The 26,469-nt window shown below is 37.3% G+C and overlaps 1 protein-coding gene across 2 annotated transcripts in view; it reads left to right on the top strand.

The window, feature by feature from the left end:
• LOC132196935 (Ig-like and fibronectin type-III domain-containing protein 1) overlaps positions 1–26,469 on the top strand; it is a 75,835-nt gene that overhangs the window by 47,066 nt on the left and 2,300 nt on the right. The window contains exons 3-22 of one of the 2 annotated variants that reach the window (XM_059619890.1): positions 4,219–4,470; positions 6,499–6,612; positions 7,634–7,864; positions 8,783–8,944; positions 9,671–9,903; positions 10,285–10,514; positions 11,154–11,366; positions 11,869–12,247; positions 13,382–13,561; positions 16,006–16,138; positions 16,569–16,738; positions 19,530–19,668; positions 20,072–20,204; positions 21,159–21,363; positions 24,006–24,252; positions 24,903–25,084; positions 25,149–25,280; positions 25,391–25,550; positions 25,606–25,785; positions 26,095–26,206. In XM_059619890.1, the coding sequence (XP_059475873.1) occupies positions 4,219–4,470; positions 6,499–6,612; positions 7,634–7,864; positions 8,783–8,944; positions 9,671–9,903; positions 10,285–10,514; positions 11,154–11,366; positions 11,869–12,247; positions 13,382–13,561; positions 16,006–16,138; positions 16,569–16,738; positions 19,530–19,668; positions 20,072–20,204; positions 21,159–21,363; positions 24,006–24,252; positions 24,903–25,084; positions 25,149–25,280; positions 25,391–25,550; positions 25,606–25,785; positions 26,095–26,206 (3,787 nt within the window). Of the gene's footprint in view, positions 1–4,218; positions 4,471–6,498; positions 6,613–7,633; positions 7,865–8,782; positions 8,945–9,670; positions 9,904–10,284; positions 10,515–11,153; positions 11,367–11,868; positions 12,248–13,381; positions 13,562–16,005; positions 16,139–16,568; positions 16,739–19,514; positions 19,669–20,071; positions 20,205–21,158; positions 21,364–24,005; positions 24,253–24,902; positions 25,085–25,148; positions 25,281–25,390; positions 25,551–25,605; positions 25,786–26,094; positions 26,207–26,469 lie in introns of both variants that reach the window. The other variant, XM_059619889.1, reaches the window with a different exon arrangement.

The raw sequence follows: 26,469 nt of genomic DNA, 5'->3' as shown, positions 1-26,469 counted from the left end.
AATTATGCGCTTTTTTATTAAATGTGTCGGGTGTGACGCCAACACTGCCTGCTTGTCAACAGGCCTTTTCCACCTCTGCCTCCAAGGATAAGCCTGACGTGAGCGGGAAATGAGAGAGGATTGCGTAATGTAAAATACTTTATGCAGATTTATGCAACAGCCGTTGACTTCATGGACAATCATTTCTAGCGATTTTTTTCTTATTTATCATATTTCTCTCTGGGCTAGGCCGGAAAATTTTACCTGTGCTTTTGATAATTTTAATTTAAATTAAATAAAGACATTTATAAAAAAGTAAAATAATTTTAAAAACTCATCAGTTCAAAATTTTACTAACTAATGTTTTTAACCACTCAACTGATATTTCATTTCTTACAGATTATTGGTAAGCAAAAAAATTATATAGGTATCTCAAATTGTAATTATAAATAAATTATATTCTTACTTAGAATTTATTAAAATTTAAATTTCTTTACTCGAACCTAGAAGGAGAGCATATTATTGAGGCAAAATAAATTGGAAAAATTGATTAATCAGATAAAAGACCAAAAATTTATAATTTTTATGAGTGCGTTTCATAATCAAGAGTCAAGATCGACTCTCTTGTCGAGTTTTGAACGCAAGCAAGTTATGGCACGAAGACGAAATTAATGTGGCAAGGGAGGAAGTCATCGACCGTTGCTGCGGTGCTGCGAAATAACGCGAATCAAATAAAGTGCGCCGCTTCCTCAACCAAATTAAACGCCAAGGTGGTTAGCGAGCTCATTAAAGCCCCCCACACACACATCCCTCTTGCTTCTTATCAGCAGCAACCACGTACATGCAGTGCTAACTGAAGGCGGCTCAAATGCACTGCTGTCCGTGCCTCTCGTTAGCAGCTCGAGAAGTTTCGCCGTTCGCCAGCCGTAAAAGCCCCGTGAGTCGGAGCAGAGAGCACTACAGCTGCTAGTACAGCGAGATGGCTAATAACTCGCTGGGTTGTTACACACTGCATGAGTGAAGTGCAAATATCGTCGGTCACAATTTGAACTCGGAACTGCAAGAGGCACATAAAATATGATTTAATCAATTTTAAATGCGTTGGTTAAAAAAAATTCAAATATTAGCAATTTATTATGCGCCCAAAGTGAATTTGATATATTTTATTGTCAGTTTTTCCCAGAAAAAATTGACTATTTTTAGTTAAAATTTAGAAAAACTATTTGCAGATCTAAGATATTTATTTTAAAGAGAAATTTCACAATGAAAAGAGCTATATTATTTTAAAGTTACAAGCAATTCATTATTTTATGATTTTTTTAAATTTTTAAGTTTGAAACATAACTATTGAATTTTTGCTGGCAAGATAGTTTCATGTTTGAAGTTTGAAGGCAATTAGAGTTATAAATTCGAGTGGTGCTTCTCTGTCTGTACAGAGCTAATCAATCTTCAATCACCACGAAACTCGAGATCAGCCTGTCCAAATACTCGGAAAATCGCGATCGCCTTTTCTAATCTATCAGACGCGCCCAGACCTCTCATCCACCCTTTGATACGCAAGTTTGAGATTTCGCAACGCGCTAAGCCGGCGTGATCCACTTATTCAGACGGTCTCCCTCGCCGCCAAAATTTGATCTGCCCCTGGCGGGCGCCACCACTCTGGAGAGCTATCGGCTAACACGGGCCGCTGTAATTTGGTTTCCCGTGTCACGCGAGAGCCTAGCTTTCGAGCGGCCCTTACGGACATAATAATTCACGACCAGCAAAACTCGTCTGGCTTTGCTGGTCACGGAATAATGTGGTGGCGCCGACAGAAATAGCTTGCATTCCGTGACGACGACGCCATATCAAATAATCGCCACCGTCCATTGCTTTTCAAACCGTGTCCGAGCGATTTCTCTTCTTGTCAACGACGACAGGAAGGGATGTTGTTTGGTCTTTATTGTTACTGCATCGAATGGACAGCTGGCTTTCGCCACTCCCGATATCTAATACATGCGAGATGAAACTAAAAAGCTACTAAACAATACAGGCAGCGTCAAAATTTTTCCCATTCCTCAAATCTATTTTGAGCAGTTTAAAAGATGAGGGTAAAATCCAGAACATTTTGGCATATTTTCTCAAATAAATCTTTCATCATTAAAAATTTTCATAAGTTATTTTCTATTTATACTATTTAAAGAGGGTTTAATAAACTTTGTCCTAAATTCCAAGAAGTTATGGCGTACAAAATTTATATTTCAAACTCTTTTCAAATGCAACAATAACTTTAAACATAAAAAAAATCAAATTAATATTTACAGTTCTAAATTGAATTAAACGTATTTTTTTGCTCCGATTTATTTATTATTTTTATAAAAATAGTGATTAATTTTAAAAATAACAATTATTGTATTTTTCGTAAAAATTATCAATAATTAATATATTATATTTATTTTATCATCAAGGCTATAATGTAAAGAATAATTTCAAATCAAAAGTTGAATGATTTGCTTTCACAATCGTTTTGGCTCTATTAAATTCATTGGTATATTGATAAAAAATCAATTTATTAACTCGGTAATTAAGTCATTAATATTGCATATTTTTGCAGAATCAAATCTATTATCTACTTATTATGGTATGTGCAAAACGGAATTATTATTAAAATGATAAAAAAAATTGCATGCATTAAACTAAAGATTAACGTTTTCTTTATGCTCAACGATTTCAATGAGGAAAGGTGAAAGACATTAATATATTATTAACATTTAAAAAATTATTAATTTTAATGTTAATCAAAATAATATTATAAATCTTGTAACACTGGTGCCTCAGATTTTTAGCGTCTCCATTTCCTAATATTGACTCTCCGTTAAGCCGTACACAAAGAGGCGCTTAATTAATTTCTGTCTCGCAAGGAGCTGCGAGTTTATTTTTGGCAGACGGATGGAAAAGCAAATTATACTTTAACGCTGCGGGAACGAGCTGCCTTCACTGGATAAACACACACGACTCGCGGCGGGCGGAAACAAAGCAAGATCGATAAACAGAAACTTCCAACGCACTCTCAAACGCAAATGGAATAAAACCGACAGCCAGGCAATTTCAATCCGCATAATACTCGCAACCCTTTTCTTTTCACCTGCCCGCCGCTGGAGCTGAAATTTTGTTTCGGAAGGGGAGATAAACGAAGAAAGTCCCTCCGCCTGCTAAAAGATGCAGCAGCCCCGCGAAATAATCTTTTATCTGCAGCATAAATAAATCTCCTGAATTGCTCTCTCGCACTTTATGCCCCAAACTCGGCCGGAATGCTAAGCGCCACCGAAACACCAGCAATAAATTGAAAAATTCCCGCGGCCCATTCATAAATAATGAAAAGGTGGTTCCCAGCTGCAACGAGAAGCATTTCCGGCCCCGATCACCTCGCAACTTTTGAAAATTTGATTCTTTTATTTCAAACTGGGGTGCTTTCCAAAAATATCGTTTCAAACTGCCATAAATTATTTTGTAACAAATCTTTCTACAACTCAAAGTCATAATAATATATGCAATCAGACACAACTTTCAAAAATTTAGTTGTAATGGATTTTTTTAGATCGTTTTTTCTTCTATTGTAAGATTGGTATCACATAATTAACAATGATTTTGAAAAATGTAAATATACATCTTTTTATAAGGAAATTTAATACTTGAAAATTTATTGAAGATGTTTAAGATTATATTAAATATATGTATTTCCCCCCACAAAAATGAGACATTCATGAACTTTATCTTTTGCTTTGGCAATGCAAGTTACCACTAAAAGCCAAGGAATTCAGGCTGCCTACTTTTTAAATATGCAAGCGAGAGGCTATGCTTTATGCTCCATCAGCCCCTGCAGTTTTGCCATAGTTTGCAACCACAGGGGGCATTCCAAGCCAGTAGTGCAAAGTCCTTTATACTCGTATATTTACTATAAAGCGCTTTGTATGCTGAATAATTTCTACTCAAAAGAAGTAGGTTAAAAGATTTCCACGTTGATTGAATAAGAGAAAAAATCCACTCTGAAGTAATTTAAATGCTATTAATTACATTTGAAGGTATAAGAGCATTTTCAACTTGAGTTTGACGTCCGCAATTCATTAATATTAAATTTCAGATGCAAATGGTGTTTTTTTTTAATTACATAAATACCTGATAAATTAATTTATTCATTCTATCAAGAATTATTAATTTTTAATTAATGATTTTAAATTTTGTTCGAATTCTGATTCGCAGGTGCTAATTGGCAGGGCAGCGGCCACGCGTCCCAGAAGCACGCGGTGGCTGGCGAGGACGCGCTAATCACGTGCCTGGTGAGCATCGCCGACTCGTCGAGCGAAGGTTTGCCAGCGAACGGCGTGATTTGGGCCAAGCTCAAGACCAGTGACGGTGCAGGTGCGAAGAATGGCGAGGACCGCAGGGAGATCCTCACTGCGGATACGACAAGGGTCACCACCGATCGCAGATTCAGCGCCATCCGCAGCGATGGTAAGTTTCTTATTTTTCAGCTAATTTAAATCGTAAATTTTTTCGACAGTAAAAACTTTCGGTGATAAAAGCTGGAAGGCATAAATATCGAGTTGGTAATTAATACACCGCCCGTCGACAGTTTTGAATTGCAAATTGATCCTGTGCGCGCTTTTTGGCACGGTCTGCGAACGATTGGGAAATTAATACGATTTGCGCGCCAGCAGAGTTAATTGCATCAAAAGCGTTGAATTCGTTTCCTCGGATGAATGCCTTTCAATCAGGCCATTCGTTTGCTAAAAAAGATTTCATGGTCTTGTCAAATGCGACAGATTGATTTTTTTATTATTTCATAATGTACAAAAGTATGAAATTTACACAAAGAAAATATATCTTTTACAAAATACTGGGGATTATTGTAGAATTTTTCCGAAACAGGAAGAAGTCTTTTTAAGACAATGATGTAAGAGAAAAATAATTGTATTATTATGTATATGAAATCAATTATAAGATTATAATTGAATTTTAATCCTAATTGCAGTTAATTTTGAAAGCAAAACATTTAAATAAATATCATATCATTTAAATTGAGTAACAAAGGAATTGGAAAGTACTTTTTTTAATTTTTTATGTTAAATAATTAATTTGGCACATAATTGAAACAAATAATAATTTATTTTGCTGCCAGTTTTTGTGCCAGATGAAAACATTTTAGTTTGGCCATAAAAAGCAGTGAAACAATGACCGCAAACAGCTGCCGACAGAAAGAATTGAGCGCACACGTATACCAAATTGGCCTAATGGGAGCGATAAATTGCGGAGCGCGAATTGGCGGTACCGCTTGGAGCGACGTGCGGCCGACTTTTCATTCGCCGATCGGCAAATAAAAAGGATAAAAGCGTTGCCATTTCATTTGCATTCAATGGTGTGTGTGGTAGAAAAATCAATTGTGAAGGCAATGCCCAGGAAATAAATAAGCAACGCCGTGCAAATAACAAAAGCAATGCCAATTTTGCGTTTACAATAAACATGTGTGGCGGTTTTAAACATGTCCAGTGGTGGATTTGAAATTTTAGGCAATAAATCTGCTCCAGCTGCGTTTGACCCGGCCACGGTTTCCAGTTTGGGTCGACGGCCAATTTCACCGCTCGCGCTTTGTTTTTAATTGGAAAAGTGGTGAGGATTATGGGATTGGAATGGAAGGGTTGGAATTTTATTGCCAACCGCCTGCAAATGGCGACAGTTTGTTTTCCATACAAATTATTCCCTCCTGATTTTGCATCACTAAACTTTGAGGAATGCACTGGAAATATTTTTGAAACATGAATAGCCAGAATTTTTTTCAAAACTCGTTAGTTTGAATGTCCATATTAATTATCATTATTAAAATTATATGCGTCATAGTTTCAAAAGAAATAAACTTGTTCTGATTTGAGAACCGTGTTGCTTAGAATGAAATGATGAATAATACATAATTATATACATGGAAAGTATTAAATTTATTATTTGTCCTGACTGGAAAATTATTTTGGGTACGTTTTCTTTTTCAATTATAAAGATATTTTAAAAATAATTTTTTCCTCTTAATTGAGCAAGTTATAAAATATAAATTGCGTTATTCGTGACAAATTAATAAACACAATAACTCAAGTAATGGCATGAATTTCATAATTTTCTTGGCAACTGCAACGTTCAGTAAAAATTAACAAGAGTTTTGTAACTTACAGGGAAAGTCTCCCAAAAACGTAAATGCAAAAATGTGATTGTTTCTCAACTTTTCAACGCCTGGGAAAGCTTTCCCCGAGTTTAATTTAAACTTCGGTGAGATAAAATTTGCACTTGGAAGTTTAAGCCGCCCCTGTGAAACGGTCTTTCGCCTAAACTGCCAGGCCCAGCAATCGACTGCAAAAGTGCCTCATTCGAAATAAAAGCGGGCGGGTGTTGGAATAAATCGGCAAATAGGTTTCGTTGGCGGATCGTCTCGGCCTTAATGCCGCCTTAATGCCCGGAGAGAAGCCCTTGATTAATGCGTCTTTGTTGCCTTTGCAGAGGGAGACCACTCGGTGCTGGTTATCCGAAACGTGCAGCCCTCCGACGCCGGCATCTACGTGTGCGAAGTGTCCAAGGAACAGGGACCCGCACGCTCCTTCCACGAGCTCAACGGTGAGTACTCTACGAAAATATAAAGAAAAAAATTCTTTCTTCTCACGTGGCGATTTCGGTCGCAATCAGAGAGGAGGAGCGTCTGGGAATTGCAGGGAAACGGATACTTTGGCAGCGTGTGGAGATGTCAGCGCGTCACAATTTGATTCCCCACAAAAACGCTGGCAAATTGATCGGTCGGCAGGTTTTATGTTTCGTAAAGAACTTCGGCATTTGAAAAATATTATGTAAATTTGTAGTTTGCATTAGTTAAACATAATATTTAGATTCAATATATATTTGATTTTACATTTATTTTAAAACATTCACATTATTGAATCATTTTTGCCTATAAAAATATTTTCAATCAAATTTTAAATAGTTAAAAAAAACGGCAAATTTATAGATTAATTTTGTCTCTTTTGTGCTTTCTGCCAAGTCAAAATGTGAGATTTAATTATTATAAAATAATGAATACCAATTATGCCAAGCCAATATTTCCAGTTTACAACAATTTCTTTTTAGGTTGAGCGTTCTTCTTTCAATCTCATTAATTGGTCACTTGCTTAATTATAATGTACAGCCTTGCATATTTTAAGGTTGCAAGTTTGAGGAGCATTTATTGCATTTCACATTACTAGCCTAATCCCCATTCGTCTGAATAAAAAACGGTCTAGACTGTTTTATTGCTGAGCAAATAAATATAATCCGCCATCAATCAATATGCCACCGCCGCGGTACTTTGCCCCCAAATCGAATGTTCCCTCCTAGCTGCTTCTTGGTTATTGAATCAAGCCGTGATCAAGTTGTTCTGTTGTTGATGTCTGGTCTGGATACTCCATCTTAAATGAAATAAAAATTGATCCCCGTGGCTCGCTCCTCCTCACAGCTTGTTTCTGTTTACTGCGAAAATTCCTCTGGTCGTTCTTCTCATTTTTTTCTTGCAACGTGCCGAGAAAATAAAGACGAAATAAAAACGTGCCTTCTCGGTCGCACGCGCCTCCGTTTGAAAATGAATAAATGGCATTGTTTATGCTCGCAGTGCTGGAACTGCCTCAACTGCACAAGAAAAATAATAACGACGCCTCAACGGCAACACCCACGGAGGCGTCCAGGGTGGCCAGACACAATTTCACCGAGTGCTGCGTCCAGGCCGACGTGTCCAAGAGGTGCCTCGGCTTCTGCAACCTGCAGAACATCGTCGAGGGAAATACCGGCGAGGACGTGCATAACTGTGAAGTTGACTTCCCGCACATCATTAACTGCATGGCAGGTAGGAATTTTAAAATTATCTTAAGAATCCAGAATTTAATTCAAATATTAAAAAAAAATTAATATTTAACAATAAATTGTTGAATTCATTTCCTTGGTAAATTATATAAAAAGAAACACAAAATATATGTATTAATTTTCCATGATTTGATTTGATTGCTTTTTCAGAAGTGAGCAAAATTTGGCACGCTTTACAAAAATAACCTTCTAGATTTATTTAAAATCTATATTAATTGATGCTTATTGTTAGCTCAAAAACATATCGCGGTCATAAAATTAATTTCTTCAATTGACAAGATTTTAGTGAAAATTGAATTTAAATACCTTTAACCCTTGGACTCTTGAGAGATGCCACACAAAAAAGAAATTTCCCAAACAATAGAGTTAACACACAGCATCCCGACGGAAAGGAGAAGTGTCATTTATTTTCAGCAGATCGATTGGAAGTATAACAATGTGCATTGAGCTGTCGCCCGTCACTTTGTCAAATGCGCGTGCGAGAAAAGAATTCGGAGGGACACCATCTGTCCAATTCTCCGATTCGGCTGATCAAATCGATTGAGCCCTTATTGGAAATTCTATCTCTGTGCCGCGGAGAAGTGGCGGCGGCGAATCAGCCAGTCTGTCAATTTTTGCCACTGTCGGCTCCATTAGCCCTCGGCCGGATGAGAAGACACACAAGGGGGAGGCACTCGAGCAGCAACAGCCCAAAATTAATCCGCCAATTTTCCTGCTCAGTTCACCTCGCCGCCCTGATTTAGTCGCGAGAGGAAGAGACAAATCAGACATTACATCTACATTCAAATTGTATTGCATTTTTTTTTTCTTGACAAATGTCCCATGGCTGACGTTTTGATATGAAATGAAAAAAAAAATCGTGCATTGATTCTTCAAAGAAATTTTTTCCGACTTTTATCAGATGGCAGGGACCACACGGCGTGCTGCGCCAGGGAGGGCGTGATTGATCTCTGCATCGACGTGTGTCGCGGAATTTATACACCCACCTCTGATAAGATCAAGACGCACTATTCGTGCGACGAGTACACCGAGAGGGCTTTGGCTTGCGTCGCTGAAGGAGTTGGTGAGTTGAACTAGATTTAAAGTGCAGCACAACACAGGGCACATATTAATGAGCGTGAAATTATTATTTAATAATTATGTTTTATAAAAAATTATTGTTACTTTTTTAATCATTGCTTAATTACATAAAAACAACATGAAATTTATAAACCTTAAAATAACAGTACAGTTTTTAAATGTTTTTTTAAATAATAATTTTTTGTTTTAATATTTAATTTATAAAGTTGTTTTTAAACTATAACAGAAATAATTTTATTTGTTAAACAAAAGATATTCATAAAAATTTTATGTTGCAGTAGAGTAGTAATTAAAATTAAAACAAACAATATTAGTGCTTTGCAGTAATTAACCATTCAGGATCAGGAGTTCAATATTTGAAGTGGAAGTATAAGTATTTATTCATTAAAATTTACAACATAAATAAACCATTAAGAGGCCTGGGTTCTTTTGCCAAATTTGCTAGCTTTCATAAAATTTATTACGATCTTTTAGAAGGAAATAAACAGTTTATAAAGTTGACAGATCTGTCTCCTACAAAAGAAAGCGCGTCAAAAACAACCTTTGCATAAAAAATGTGCTTTTAATCCACTATTCCCCCTCTTTTCGTGCAGTTGTATTTTTTCCATTTCTCCCCATCTGTCAAACGCATCTCGCCTTTTTTGGAAGGAGACAACAGCAAAAAAGATGGGGATCGTCGGCGCGCACGACTGATTGCTTTTGCTTGCAGAGATTCTTCCGAGCACGCCGCGCCGCGTCAGAGTGGAGGCGCTGTCAGAGCATACGCTACAGGTGTCCTGGCGCTTTCCCGAGCATAACGCCGACTCGGTCACGCAGTACGAGATAAGTGTGCAACACGTCACTTCGTTCGACCCGCCCAAAACCACCACTGAAAGCGACGCCGTCGACGTGTCGGCGCTAACGCCTGTGCCGACGCAGGGGCCATTTAATCTCCAACTCAAAGTATGCAGACACTCTCATGACCATTATAAACATTAAAATCTTTTTGATTCAAAAAGTTTTGATGAATATCTAAAAATGTATAATAAGAAAACATGATTAAGTATAAAAGAAGTTTAAAACCAGAAAGAATGAAATTCATTTTCGGATAGTTTCTGAACTGTAAAAAAAATACTTAGGGGTCGTATAAAAAAAAATAGTAGTAGTAATAAATTTGAAAATTATCTTAATTATTATTAAATGCGTTGAAACAAAATATAAACATAAATAAAATTTATTTTTATAACGATTCATTTCTTTATTTTCTTCAATGAAATAATTTTATTTTATGACTCTCATTCACATTAAAATAATATTGATACTAACATAGTAAAATAAAATCAGGTTCCAGCCACTTACAATTCGAGCCTGATAAGTTCTCTCAACCCCTTCTCTATGTACGAAATCGCGGTGATTGCGGTCAACAGACATGGCAAGAGTCTCCCCTCCCCTGCGATCCGCACTTTGACACTCGTTCCCGGTCAGAAAAAATCCAAATCTCCAACATCAGGAACTCTGCCACCTCTTCCAGATGTGAAAAAATGCTGCATCGAAGAACACAAAGTGGAACCTAAGTAAGAACAATTTACTTTGTGTAGATTTATATTGAAAGCTATTTCATTGCTTACTGAAAAAAAAATAAGTATCTCCTCAGAGAAAAGACTATTTGCTTTGAAAATGCTATATATTATTCTCAAAGCTGTGATTTCCCAAGCTCGTGGATAAAGGGATGGCACCAGACTATTTATTTTTTTCTCTTTTTCTCACTCGCGCAAAACTCTAATGCACTTCAGCAGTAAAAACGTGTTGGAAGTAATTCGTGTCATTGCGCCGAGGCTAAAAAAGAAAGAGATCAGCGCCTGCACGAGTGGCAACTAGGCAACCGGTGCCGTCGATGTGCGCTGCGAATTGCATACTCGCGATATTAAAAATTCATTTCGAGCACATCATGGTCGGAGTGCAATATCCATAAATTGCCCGTGACACTTTGCTGCCGCTGTTCATAAAATGGGAATGACACCGGCACTTCTACTTGCATCAATCGTTAATTTGCTCTGCTTCACAATAGTATAAAAGAGCTCGGGAATAATTTTACATTTTACAGCGAGCTTTATTATTTCTGTGATGAAATGCAACTCGGCTGGGTTCACTGCACTTTTCAGTTGCAATGAAAAGAAAATGTTAATTAATAATTATTTTTTGTTTTTTATCAGATGCGCTGAACGACTTTGCAACCCACATCTGGAGGAGCTGACCGATCTTTCAGAGCTGTTCGAGTGCGCGCCATATGCGACTGCTGCCTTGCAATGTCTGACTGGCGGTCAAGACCACACGGCCTGTTGCAGAGCAAGGGGTGTTCCTGACCCCTGCAGAGATTTTTGCAGGGCGGGGAATGAAACGGTTACTTTTGACTATTCACATATCAGGTTAGTTTGTTAATTAATCTTAAATTCAATTGGAAAATAGTCAGTTCAGATTAATTTTTTAAAGTAAATTGAACAAATTATATTGAGCACTTAAAAAATCGTATTTTTTATATTTTATACTTTCAAAAAAAAAAAAAAAAACTAATGCAGGTCTTACATTTTTTACAATTTCCTAATTTATTAAAGCTTATATTTTATTATTAAAAGAAATATTTTTTTACATGATAATTTTAAGAATTTATATATTTATTTTGCTTTATTTGTTATTTAATATATTAAAACATTATTTTACTTTGCAAAACAATAATTATAAAAAATTATTTAAAGAAGAATTACTAAAAATACATTTATATATTTTGTATGGTAAATGTCAGTTTTAAAACTTTAGTATGAAAATGTATTAATTCTTGTTCATTGAGTTTAATAATTAAGGTTATCAATTGTCAGTGACACTTCCTCACTTCCACCGATTTAAAATAATTGTTGACTACTTTTGTTGCAGATGTATTGAATACAGTGACATTTACTCGTCGTGCCTCTTGCAAAGCTACGGAATTTTGCCCAGCGCCCCTCTGGACATTCAGGTGACCAACATCAACCACGATTTCGCCATCATTCACTGGTCTGACCCGGAGGTGCTACCGGAAACCATCCACCACTTCGTCCTGCACTACCACAAACTAGACCAAACCGCCGTCGACGACCTCTTCGTTTTCCGAACGGTGCTCAACGTCAAGTCGCCCTATCTCCTTTCGAGGCTGAAACCTGACACCAGATACGAGGCTTATGTCCAGGCGGTCAACGAGCACGGAACTGGAGAACCAAGCCAGAGGATCGTGTTCACCACCCTAACTGAAAAGATGGAGGAACAATTAGAACAGGTCAGATTAAAGAATTTTTTTTTTTTTAATATTTTTCTTTAAATATTGCATGATTATTTTAGGGCAACTTACAATTTATATAAAATAAAATTATCCCAATTTTGGTGCTACGAGGTGTAATTGAAGGGCGTAAATTTATCACGTTGGGGCAAAATAAGTTGCGCTCACTTGACCCAATTACTAGCCATGAAGCTGCGAAATGATTGATGATGTTGGCCCGCCGGGTTAGCGCGGCAGATTAATAATGTGTGCCCTGCAAACAGATTGGCTTGCTGTTTGGCCAGGCGGAGAGCGTTATTTAAGTTAATTGGTGCCTGGAAGTGATGAGAAAAAATGAATCTGGTAGCTCTTGGGAAAATTACTCTCGTGCAGCATTTCATCTGGCTGATTTGCGGAGCGTGGGATTGAGGGTTCATGGAAATTGTGATGGAATTCCAAACAGCCCTTATTAGCTTTATGGAGCGTGAGGGGAATGAATTTGTACCCACTGGCTTATCCATTTTTGGCCTGGAATCTCAATCAAGCAGATTTCGCTTAAAAAGCCTGAAATGAAAATAGTAAATGTTTTATCCCTGAAATTCCAAAATTTCTTGTTATTGGATCTCAAAGAATGCCCCATCAGCAAATATAATTTTGGAATTTCAATTTTCAATGTAAATGCCATAATTCTAAAATTCACAGAATTAATTAAAATGCGCGTGGGTCCAGAAATATAAACAACCCTGATATGAACTTTTTATGTGCTTGTCTTTAACCGAATATATGTATTAAAAAATACATATTGAATTTTCAATCAAAATAGAATAATTTTTATTCTGGCAGAAGTAAATAAAAACGGTAGATATTTCTTTCAATTCAAAACATTCTGAGCATTTTCACAAAATAAATGTGTGTGTTTTTTTTTAATGAAAGATAATTTATTATTTTATTACAAGTCCAGCAAATTTCCGAGGAAATTATCGGCTGTTGTTGTTGCCTTTGTTGTGAATATTTAATTATTTTCTTCTCCTTTCATGAGAAACAATAAATCAACAATTTTCACAAAATTGATACACTTAAAACACATCGCAATTTTTTTTTACTCCAGTTGTTTTCTATTCAAATTTGTATAAGTTTGGCTTTTCTTTTCTGCAGGAAGAGGTGGTGGACATCTATAACTCAACCGAGTGCTGCGTTTCGGCTGGCTTGAGTCCACTGTGTCTGCCCCTGTGCTCGTACGACGCGAGCATCCACGACGTGCGCGCCCTTTCGACGGTGTGCGCGCCCTACTTCCACACGCTGCTCCGGTGCGGCGCCGGCGGCCGAGACCACCAGGTAGGCGCGAATTTATTGCCTCACTCGTTTCCCAACCAAAACCATTAGCCGCCTCTTGATTAATCGCTCTAATTACCGGATAATTGGACGACCCCCACACACAAATCATCCAAGCAGCTGTCGACAAGTGTGCATGCGGTCAACATGTCCACCGCAAACCTCTATATTTTGCCGATTATTACCCTGACCATTTGAAAAGTGAAATCTCATTCTAGCTGTGTAACTATGCTGGTGATATTAAGTTTGACAGTTGAGGGAAAAATATATATTAAAATTTATTTCCATTTTTCTTGTTTCTAATTACTTGTTAAGAATATTAATTATAAATTTTTAGACTTTTAAGTTAATTATAAAAAGTAAAATTTAGTAATAATAAGTTGTGCCTGGATAAGCAATTTTACTTAATTAAAAATGCTTGTCGCGTATCATATTTTAAATTAATATTCTTAATCCACATGAGTCTCAAAATTTATAATTTAATGTTCTAAACAAGTATTTATTGCAGAATAAGAAAAACGGAAATGAAAGTTTTCATTTAAATATTAAATAAATTTTTCAGCGGTTGTCAATTTTTAATTCTATTTCTCTAAATTTTTTCCATTCTATTATTTTTCAGAGCAAACGTGAATTTTAGCTTGTAAGTTAAACGCGCAGTTTGAAGTTTGCATTCATGCGTTACAAGGTCATACACCGTGTATATTACTTCCGACTTGCAGCCGAGACTGCTCGCTGGAAATTGATTTGGAGCCGCGTCGTCACATGTCCCACACAATGGATTGCGGCCGCCGCTAGCACTCCTTCCAGGCAATTAATGGGAGGAAATTTCCATCGGCGTTTTGTATCGTAATGTGATTTTTATGTCGGCGCAAAGCCATAAAGCCGTTCGTTCCTCTCTCTGCGTATCGTAAAATCTACGCAGAGATGCGCCCCGGCCGAAATGTCCACCATAAAATTCGCAGAGGCTGATTTTTTTCTCCACGCACCTTTCCAGATGCGGATCCAGGGCTCGTAATTCAAATTTTATGTCGTCGTTCAGCTTTGACCGTCGCGTTGATTGATGGCTGCACTGATGGAAAATCAGCCCTGTCAAGCCCTTTATCAGACACAAATCCATTTCCGTCCTAACTGGGCCCCATTGTAATCAGATCTGGGCTTTTAGGGAAGAAAAAAAGTGCAACAATAAATATTGGAACAGAGCAAGTGCATTGTTAAATTCAAATGCAATATGGCAATTATAATTATTATGTAATTTTAAAGTTTCAATTTTTTAATATATCTATCATTTCAAAATGACCTTATAAAAAATTTTAACATGTCTCTTTTGTTTGAAAACTTTTTTTCTGCGCTTAGATAATAATGGAAAACGCAATCTCAATAAGTCAACTTTCCGAAGCCAATTCACGCCGAGCCAATTTTGATTTACTGCTGCTGGCACACAAATTTTCTCCCCACCAGGGCCAAGTCGCGTAGTTTGGTACAAAGGAATTATCCGGTGGCCAAATCGAGCCCGAGAGAAAGAGCCTCCTACTTGCTTTCCACTCGCACGCCGAGTAAGTCGTAAATTTCTTCCAAAGTGAGTGCGCTCACCTACGAAATTCGGTTCACGTTCGAGGAGGACCCAATCGATAAATCGTCTTCCACCGCCGCGTTTATTCAGCTTTTATAAAATGAACGCCTTTGGCATTCTCGTTCCATTAATTTTTAAGACTTTTAAAATCGCATAAAGAATAAATACAGCTATTAGTAAAAAAAACGTAAATTTCAATTTAACTGCAAAAGTTTTCTTGTTCAATTGCTCTCTCTAGGCGAGAAACGATTTTCCAGCTCATGACTACCCTAGTGCTAAACGTGCCTTACTTAAGACCATCAGCAAATTGCTTAAACTTGTTCGTCTGTGTTTGGGGTCTTCGGGAAAAAAAGACCGTCGTCTATACTGAAGCGCTCTTCTTGCGAAACTTTGATTGCAAGCGAAACGGCTCATTGCTTTGGAATGGCTTCTGCCCAGAACAATACTGCCGCTGATAACCCCCAATACTGTCCGAATAAAAGTGCCTGCAATTGTCCTTTGGTACAATGCATTCGCAGTTTGCGGCGGCCGTAAATCGCGTGCCGTGCCAGCTGCGTCTCCAGCACACCCCACTTTTCGCCGCACAAGGCTGATCATTATCTGCACTCTCCGCATATTTATTCAAAGCTCTCCTTTATTCATGGAACTGAAAAGGTTCATTAATCCTTCCATTCGACTAGATGAATTTCCTTCTCGCGATTCCTCATTTTGTTAACAAGTTGAAATTCCGCAGTAAAGGAAATTATTTTTTTTAGCTTAGTTCTTCTCTCACTAATGAGATTTATTTGCTTTTTACGAATTAAAAAGCTCCACTTTCAATGTTATTTAATTAAAATTCAGAGTAATTTATCAACAAGCCTGCTCAAATTTTTCCCAGGCATGCTGCAAACGACGAGGAGTTCCTTCTAGATGCCAAAGTCTTTGCTACGGCATCTTGGAAGACTCGATTCCCTACACAGCAGCTATGTGCAAACAGTACGTGGGCAACATCATCCAGTGCTTTGAAGAGGGTAAGTTAATTTTAAAATTATTTTAAGAATCAAGCACACCCCATTTCATTTATAATTATTATTATTTAACTAATAATTCTGAAACTTCAAACTTGTCTTTAATATTTTGCATAACTGATTTGAGCAATATAAATTTGTAAAATTTAAATAAGGTTAAGTAAAGGAACTTAACCATTTCTACGCAACAAAAGGCATTAATAAATTCAAATGCAGAATCAAGGTCCGCTCGTCAGAAAATTTTTATTGTTGTCGAGCTCTCTGATTGGGTACAACTTTTCTCTTAAATTAATATATTGTTCGATAGTCGTGTTTGTTTGTAATGAAATATTTTAAATATTGCTTATTAAAAACATTATACTTAATAGAGCTTATAATATTAAAGTGCTAAAAAAAATTAACCTTTTTTAATTTTTATTTTTGTTTCAAACAGGCGCAGGAACTCTTCCAGGGCCCGTTCGAGAGTTGCACGCACTTGAGGTGACCAACCACTCGGTGAGCCTGACCTGGGAGCAGCCGGAGGAAAACGCTGGCCCAAAACCGACCGGATATGAAGTTCGCTACATAGAAGTGAACGACAGCGCCGAGACGAGGGAGCCAAAGGTTAGCAAAAGACCCTTTCTTTATTTTTAGAAATTTTATGAGTTTCAATGGTTGGCCGACGAGACTCGGAGCGCATTAATGTTGATGGAAAGTATCAGCTTGAAAAAGTGAGATTACGTTCCGGCCGCCAGCTTGATGGCCGGCGGGGGACAACTTTTAGAGGGGAGAAAGAAATTGATTGGAAAATTCGCTCATAATGTATGACACGATAAGGAACAAGAAGAAAAAAGGGTCGTGATATTCTCTTTGGCTTGTTTTGGCACCGCTCTCGACAGAGGAGAGAGACACGTCAATTTGCGGGCGCCACAGCACCGACAAGTGTCGAGATAGACTTTGGGAAAATTGGGAAAAGAATCAAGAAGGGCTTTCGTTCCAGAAAAAAAAGTGGAGACAAGAGAAGGTTTTTCTCTTGCTTGTTATTATCTTCAACACAAACCGCTTAAGTGAAACTAATTTTATTTAAAATTTATAAACAGGAATGTTTCAGTTTGAATTATTGTAAAAACGTAAAAATGCATTTTTATCAGATATATAAATATTTAAAATTATTTAAATATAATAAAAATGTTAAATTAAAATCAAATAATTTTATTGCTTCTGTAATTCACAAAGTTTTATAACGTCATTTTTTGTGTGACAATCGCCATTTATTTTAGTTTGTGGGTCGTACGTCATACGTAATCTATATATTATTATTGATTTTTTTTACAAATTTCGAAACCCATTTCGGTGAGTGACGTGTGTATCAATCTTTTTGCTCGTTTATTCGCGCTACACCCGACGTTGTTAGTACCACGCACGCATCCGTGCTGCGGAACAAAGTTGCGGCTTTTACCCTGTCACATCCATTGTTTCTGATTTGTATTTCTGCCAAGAGCCGACAAAGGCCTCGTGATGCTGCCAGCACAAAAAGAGTTAATTTAAAGTGGAATAATTGGCTGAAATCTGGCGCTCGCTGCATAGCTGCCGCTGCTGTTTTTATCGAAAGAGCACATGGCTGGCTGGAGCGCGAGCTGCGCACACAAAGCGTTGTAATGACACAAATGAGCCTGTTAGCCCGCCATTGTGTCAAACGGGGAAAATGAGTTTCGTGCTTCAGCACCGGGAAAGTGCTCCGTTCGGTTCGCTTTCGGGCAAAATTGATTGCCGAGAATTTCTGGTTCGAACACATAAAATCCGTTGAAGCGTCAAAGAGGAGATACAAAAATTACGAAATGCAAATTATGGTCCACAGAAACTTTCACAAACCCAGAAGTTAAATAATGTACTTTTACAAAAAATCAGAAAATGCTGTCTCTTAAAAATTATTTTACTATTAATTAATTGGATCGAGTAAAATAGGAGAGATTACTCAAAGTTATTTAAATGTTTTGAAAAGTAAAATTTATTTATTACCTACAAGCTAAAAATTAAATTTAAAAAAAAAATTGTCTTTAATTTTAATTTTTAATATATTATTACATTTTAAGATAATTTTTTATTGTTTATCAAATTAACCAAAATTTATAATTTTTTGAGCCTAAATATATTTAATTGTCCTTTGCTTCTTATAGAAAAAAAGTTATTTTTTGTAATAATTAAATCCACTTAATAAAAGCCTATGAAAATTAATAAAATGCCATGGAAGCAAACTTTTAATATGTATATCGTTGTCTTTGACTATCACAATTAGATTATTAAAGCTTTTTCTAAAACCTTTTATAATTATCGCAAAAAAAATGCATTATATCAAAAAAGCGTTTGGGGTCCAATCTGTAGCTTTCCTGGCAGACTTTAGTTGGCTCTCCGCGTTCTTTGAATAACGAAAGCCAAAGCTTGATTCCCAATAGGCAGGCCTCTGTTTCGAATGGCTGGCTCTTTTGTTCTCCAACCCGCTTCTTCATTCACCACTCAAAATTCCATATTACACAGCATCTCTGTGGAACGTAGGCATTAATAATTAATTGCGACGCTTTCATCTCTCTTTTTGCCAGCGAGTTTATAGTTGAAAGAGGGAACAAAGCCCATCACTGCGCATCAACAGCATCCGCGCTTCTTGTGCATTTTCTCCGCACTTTTTGCTACATCTTTCTTATCATTTCCCGCCACGTCAGTTTTTACGTTTGAATTATTATATCGTGCAATATTCCTCAAAGGGAGAATAAATTAATCGTGCGCCAGTGAAGTTGTAACAAATCTCTGCGCAGTCCTTTCTCCTTGCTCTCTCGCCAAAAAGAGAACGATGAGTTATGCGACGAGAGATAAAAAAGCAGCTTTTGCCGCCCTTTTTTTCAAATCTCAATGGTGCAATTAAGCTCTCGGTGCAATCGGATTAGGCCTTTGTCTCCGGGTCATCGCGATGGAAAAAAGCAAATTCGCGGAAAATCCACCCTTTTGCGAATAATATTCTGCCGGTCCTATTCAACCTGCTGGCTGGGGAATAATTTATCTGCAGGGACTACTCTTTTGTGTCGCTCCTTAATCAATATAAATGATTCTTTCCTGCGCAATTTGGCGGACGGAGAGAGAGAAAAACGGCGGGCGCCAAGCACTTTTGCTGCTCGATCAGCAGGGAATCGAAGGGCGCTGGGAAATAAGTTTCTCTTAACTCCCTCTCGTTTTGATTGACGATTTTTATTAATGTGCTCCAAAAAGGGTTCTCCCGCCTCGCCATCCGTCATACTTCTTTTCCCAATCTCAGTAGTTAGTTCATGATAGAGGGAGATGTCTTTTTTTATTTCTTCTCAAATGATAATCCTTCACTCTGATATCTGATGAAACCTTTATCCATGGATAGGAATTGTTTGTGCAGGTGAAAAGCGTGTCGAACACCAGCGCCACCATCGAGGGCCTCGTGCCTGGAAAAGTTTACGACTTTTACGTTTTGTCAGAGAACGAACATGGAACATCACTGCCATCGGCTATGCTGAGGATAAACATAACTGCAACAGGTAAAACTTCTGATATGTATTTTAGCCCAAAATAACTGCTACACAAAAGTATTTCATCTCAATTTTTAAATTATATGTCAAAAAGTTATTTTATTATAGTGAAATATTATGTAAAATTAAATATCTTTTATTTTTTCTTTTTAAAATTTTATTTTTATTTAAATAATTTAGAATTATTAAAAACAGACAAATTAAATAATGTATTTTTAATACTTTTTTGAAAATGTAACGGGGATATAATCAAAGTTTATTAATTTATTATTTTTCTTTGCTTCAATTTAAATAATTATATGAAATGGAAGTTAAATACACTTTGTTCATTGACCTTTTTGTTAAACATGGATTTTATTGCATCATACAAATTGAGTTTTTTATGAATATATTTTTTCCAAAATTTTTGCAGATGTCGGTAGTGGATTGGCAGGGATGACCTCATCACCGCGCGGACTGTCGATCGCAGGCCGCGGCGCCAATTTTCTCACCCTAGCGTGGCAGCCGCCGTTCGTGAGCCACCCGTCCGACCCCATCAAGTACAGGTAGGCCAACTTTTTAATCGCCCGTGCGGAAAATGCACGCACGGGTCGTAACAACCGCTCTTTTGAATGGAAGTGCGGTGTGTGCGCAAAATATTAATCAGCGGCCGTGAATGGCCTCGATAAAAGACCTTTAACAAAATCGGTATGCTCGCTGCGTGTGCCTCTATCTAATATCGCGTGCCTGCATCAGGCGCTCTAATCACGACTGGCCTTCTGTTGGGAGTTGAAAAAGATTTTATTGATAAAAACAAAATAATGTAACGTTGGACTCCTGTTTAACTTGTTTGGGGTCAACATTGTTTGAAAAAATTTTTGGGTTTAGACAAAAACTTTCACTGTACAACTCGTACATATTGTTTTACATAAAGATATGGTTAAATATAATAATTATATTTTATGAAAACAAATTCGAGAATAAATATATTACACATTTAGTTAAATATTTTTTTTATCAAGCTGTATCAAGCCATGGTGTTTCTTATTAATTATTTTTATTTATAACTTCATTTATTGTAATTACTTGGAATTGCATTTGCTATACTTTTTTGTTAGGTCTGGTGTAAGACATTTTAATTTTGTAGTAAAGAATTTTCAATTAACGACGGCGCCGCTTGCAAGCTATGCAACCCGCATTGCAACAGAGCGGCACAAGTTGCAGTTCTCGCCTTGCACGGAATTCACCGCATGAAATCGCAGTGACGGAAGTTACGACTTTCAACGCTGCATGCAATTCCTTCCTCTCAATCGGCTGCAAATTGACTCGGCTTGCGAGTCTATAAAATTAATCCGCCACCGACGGCGTCACTTTTCCAGAGCAGGTCAACAAACTAATGCGAAGGAGCAAACAGCCATTAAATGCAAAATTAACTCGGCGAGGGTGAAGTGAGGCTCTTACGCGATGAATTTTCCCATCTCCGAATTTAATTATCAGAGCCGGAATGTGTTTGCTTGCAGTGTTCATTACCGCGAGAATCTACCTGGCGAGCAGCGCGTGCCTTGGATCCGCACCAACACTTCCATCACTTCAGCCCTTCTGGAGAATCTCAAACCCAATACCCAGTATCAAACCCGTGTTGTTGCCATAACGGATAAGGGCTCGAGTCTGCCATCGGAGACGCTGCTCGTCTGGACTGACCCTGCCATGCCAGCCATTGTGGAGGTTTGTTGTTGTTTTTTCAATATTACTTTTCAACGTCACTATTACTTTTAATAATCTGAATCCCAAAATGAGGTAATATCCATATCACTACATATTAAGTTCTAATGTAATTACCCTACTTACTATTGAGTGATTTTACATCTTATTTATAGTATTATTTAGTACATAAAAAAACCAAAAAATAAAATTTTCAGGATAACACTTGACTCATCTCCCATTTTTATTTGCAGTTGTGCAGATAAAATTGTATTGAACAGTAAAATTACTTAGTAAATTAACTCTATATTATGCAACATAATGAACTTATTTGTTATTAAATACTTAAAAAATTTCTTGTATGGAGTAAAATACTTAAATTGATAAAATGAGAGATACTAATAATTAATAAAACAATTTTAATATTTAATTTTTTGTGTAACATACTTTTTAATTAGAGTTGATATTCTCCAATTTTTTATTTAACGTAGAATAATGTTAAAAAGTGACACACTTATAAACACTTAAACAATAACAAAGTACAGAAATTTTGGCTGAAAAATTATTTATTTAAAAAATCATTGCTAATTGATTGCAAACTTTTACTGGTGGCAGGATTTGCTAAATTGTGGCAGGAGGCGCCTTTATTTAATTGGTACTACCGACAGAGAGACACAGACCGCAGCTCCCTGCCAACTTTAAATTGGTGCGATTTGCATTGGCACTTCGCTCGCGGAGTGCATTCACGTGTTAATTGCTCTCAGCACATCGGCACGCTTTTGACGTGTGCAATATTTACAGAGGCACACACTATACACTTTGATTAATTACCCGCCAGCCGACACGAGCGAAAGATCCTCCTTTTCACTGACTACCTCTGCTGAAATTCGGTTTAATTGCGTCTGGCATTATCTCCCGCAGAGTTAATTAACACACGGCTGAGCACGTTGACGTCTGCAGCCGGGATTATCGCAGAGAGAAGAAAGGGAAATTGCGGAAGCAAATATTTAGACAAGATATAATATGGCCTGTTCATATTTGTTTGCCGGTTTTACTTAATCTCCTTGAGTGAAGATTGAAGTGCCGCGCGCAGGTGTTGCTTGTTGCTTTTCCGAGCAAAAACGCGAGACATTTTTGAAACTTTTTCTTTGAACACGCGCTTGAAATTTCAGCGACGCGGATCAAAGGAAAAGAGAAACGTCGAAGCGGAGCCCCGGCGTGCTGCGGTCGCGCTTTTCTCTTTTGAATATGTATGAGAAGAAAAAGATGATGAATGTTCGTGTAAATACATTTTTGCATTTTCGGTGCGCCTGTGTGTCTTGCGTACATGTGAAAAAGAGAGGAAATTATTCTGTTCAGGCGAGGGGTGTGGGCGGACGTGTAATGTACGGTGGACGGAAAAGCCAGCGTTTGAAAATGTCTCTGATCGCGATAAAAGTATTGCACGGTCTAAATGTCCACGGGGACTCGTCATTTTCGATCCGCGCTTCCACATTTTGCCCGGGGACATAAAAAGCATGCAGGCTGAGTTAAAACGAGCCGACTCTGTGGCCTTTTATTGCAGATAACTCCCGCCACCGGAGAACAAATGTTGATGATGTGGCTCTGGGCTATACATTTTTGCGACTTTTACGTCTTCAAGGACGAGACACTTTGATGTCACTTGGTAATGCTCACTCTAATCTTGGGCAGAAATTTTTAGGCTTCAACCGTCTAAAGAAGCTCAATAATTTTCTGCCCTGTGAAATACGTCTGTCTTCTACCGGAAGCCAATAAGGGTGTTAATAATTTTTCTGTTGAATCACGCCCATTTTTAGTATTTAATCTTTCTATTTGATGAGTAATTGATATTTGTTTTTGCTTATTGCTGAATTCTACAAAAATCTTTATTACTCAAAAGTTAACTAGTCTCATTAATTGTTATTTTTATGTAATAAATAACTATTATTTCTAATAAATTCTTTTTCCTATATATTTTTTAATATAATATTTCAAATCATTAGTTTTTCAGAATTTTTCAATAAAATTAATTAATATTCACAATTGTTAAAAAGTCTGAAAGATTCAAAATTAAATCCAATGAAAATCAATCACCATGAATTTTTAGAACTTAAATCGAACGCGCTGGCCAAACCGGATCAATATTAAAAGTTGGATTCTTGGTGAAAATTATGAATTTAATTTTTTTTTTTTTTTTTTAAAGATAAAAGATTTAAATAAAAAATTAACATTTTTTTATTAATAATTGCCGAACCTTGGCCTGATAAGTCTTAAAATAGTAGTAATTTATTATATTTTAAAATATTTTGATTCGTAGCAGTTTTACAAATAGAATTTAATTTAAAAAAATAATTTCCCTTGTAGACGTTGACCTGGCCTTTTTCAAATGGTCTTGAAGATTACGGCTGAGATGTGTTTATTTGTAATATAATTTTATTCTTCCTTTGATTTTGTCTTTCCCTCGGTACTGCCCTTGAAATTTCGCGTCTCCCGAATTTGGTTTCTGAACGACTTAGTGCCGAAACTCGCTGGCAAAGTCGTAAATTCAACTAACACACAGGTGGAGGGTGCAACCCCTTTTCGTAATAAAGCTGGGAGATTTAAGACCGCGTTTGCTTGCTTGCGTGTGAGAGAGAATAACGCTCTTGGCCATTAATGTGTTTCAGCCGCCGAAAATCCAGCCGGGGGCCGTGGTTGAGGGCGGCAGCATCACGGTGCTGTGCATCGCCCTCGGCACCCCCGCGCCCACCGTCTCGCTCTACGTGTCCGGCAAGCTGGCGCACTCGGAGAAGGACACTCGCCACTTGGTGGTCACGCTGCACAACATCACCAGGCACATGCGGCAACTCTCGTGCTACGCGGACAACGGCTTTGGCACCCCCATGCAGGCCTCCAAGAGGATCGTCGTCAACTGTGAGTTGCCCTCCCCGTCCATTAATATAGGGTCCCTGCCTCCACTCGTTAATTATCTATCAGGGCTCGACAGGTGCAACACGCGTATAGATTTTAAGCGGCTTTCGCGTGTGCTGTGAATGAGTTAAGCCCATTCTAATTAACATCTGCGTTTACTTCCATATTGACGGAGGTTTTCAGCAAGCTTAAACAGCTTCATAGGAAACCCCAAATTTAATTAAATATGTTAAAGCTTTAAATTGGGGAATTTAAAAAATATATATTTTAGAATGATATATATGATATGTTTGTAATGTTGCAATTATACATATTTTTACATACATCGAGGTTAATTGAAATCAAAAATATAAAATCAGTAACAAAAATAAAAACTAATATTCAAATCTAGATTATTTATTATTTTAATTAACCGGCATTATTTATTTAATTTGTTAAATCCTTACTTTTTTCCGTCAATTTCAGACAGTTTATTTGAAAATCAAATTTTTTATTTTATTAGGAGTAATATATTTTGTTTGTAAAGGTTTATCTCTACGAAATTTTTCATTTCTGTCTTTGATTGTGTGACTGATTGATAATTTAACTATGCTAAATAATCACGCGTCATTTAAAGTAAAATTTTATAATACAAAACACCCATTTACTATTAGATCCACCAACTTTGAGTGCCTCGTCCGCTCCCTCCCTTTCATTGAAAGGCGGCACTGGTGTGCTGGAGTGCAAAGTTGAGGCGCAACCAGAGCCACAAACCGTCTTCTGGAGGGACGCTGGCGGAAGGGTGCCCGTCGTCCAAGGAGGAAGATTTGAAGTCACAGTGAAGGAAGTCAAAGGGGTGGGTTTTTCTAAGCGTTTTACTTTAGCATTGGAGTTAAAGTAATTGATCCAATCAATATTAGGTTCCTGACACCAAGGTCATGACCCTGACAATTAAAAATACGCAGCATGAGGATGAGGGCGAGTATTTTTGCCACGCTGAAAACTTTCTGGGGAGTTCCACGCAACCTGTGACCCTCAAAATACGCCCAGCAGTAAGAAATTTTTTAAATAAAACATTTACTTATTTAAGTATGTAATATTTTTTTTCTGAATAATTTCTAATTTTGAGTTTAATTGATCACAAAATCCCCTTCATTTAAAGGAATCTCTGCCGATGAACGCAAGCAGTTGTTGTGAAAGTCTGAACGTGAACTCTGCCTGCCTGGACGCTTGTTCCGCCGGCGCCTTTCTAGACCTCGATTCCGTCCTTGACCAGCCCGAATGCGTCAACGACCTACCCAAAATTATCAGATGTGCTGCAGGTAATCTTGGATTCTCTTACATTAATTGGGCATTCGTTAAATGGAAAAAATTCAGATGGATCCGATCACCGCAGTTGCTGCACCCAACGTGGACTGCCCCAGAGTTGCCTGAATTGGTGCCGGGGGGAAACAATGGACATTTCAACTTCGACCTCAGCGTCAGCTCCGAATAATCACAAATTCTGCCTGCTCGTTTACGGCCAGCACATTATGGCTTGTTTCCAGCAAGGACAAGGTGCATACTCTAAAAAAATTACATTAAAAATCAATTATTTTCATTGATAATTAGACGAATCAAAGACGAATCTTCGTAATATTACATTTTGCTTAAAATTTTCATTTTTTGTCTGATTATTATTTCATATATTTTTCTCAATTTAGTTAAAATCATCAAAAACAAAACATCCATTCATCAGATCAGAGCTAGTTTGGAGTTTTAAATTAAAAATTTGAAGATAAAAAAAAATATACTCACAACGGCCTGCGAATCCCCTCTGATTTTCAAAAGTTTTCAAATCATATAAATTGCAACTACCAATTTTAGACCGACTGCCTGGGCCACCTCAATCACTGAAGGCAATCATGATCGGTGCCAATTTCGCAGACATCTCATGGGAACCGCCCACCAGGAATCCAGACGCAGCCCAAACTTACAGGTATGCAATTTGCACAACACACAGAGGCATAGCAATTTGCTTTGAGTTTGACTTGATATGTCTCCAACTAACTAACCCTAATGAGAATTGTGCTCATCGCTATCAAACGTTTCGATGGCGACTGCGGCTTTAGTTGCTTTGTACATCAATTGATGATGGTTTTCGACACGCACTGCGCCGAAAAAGTTCCCTTTGATGGATATTTGCGTTTGTTGCTCCTTTCGGTTGATATACGGCCCAAATAAACACGAGCATGGGCTTAT

This window comes from Neocloeon triangulifer, unplaced genomic scaffold, assembly GCF_031216515.1.
Source record: "Neocloeon triangulifer isolate White Clay Creek 2 clone unplaced genomic scaffold, ASM3121651v1 ptg000012l, whole genome shotgun sequence".
In the NCBI taxonomy this organism is placed as follows: domain Eukaryota; kingdom Metazoa; phylum Arthropoda; class Insecta; order Ephemeroptera; family Baetidae; genus Neocloeon; species Neocloeon triangulifer.
Note: the sequence above shows the minus strand (reverse complement) of the source record. Positions and strands in the feature narration are given on the sequence as shown.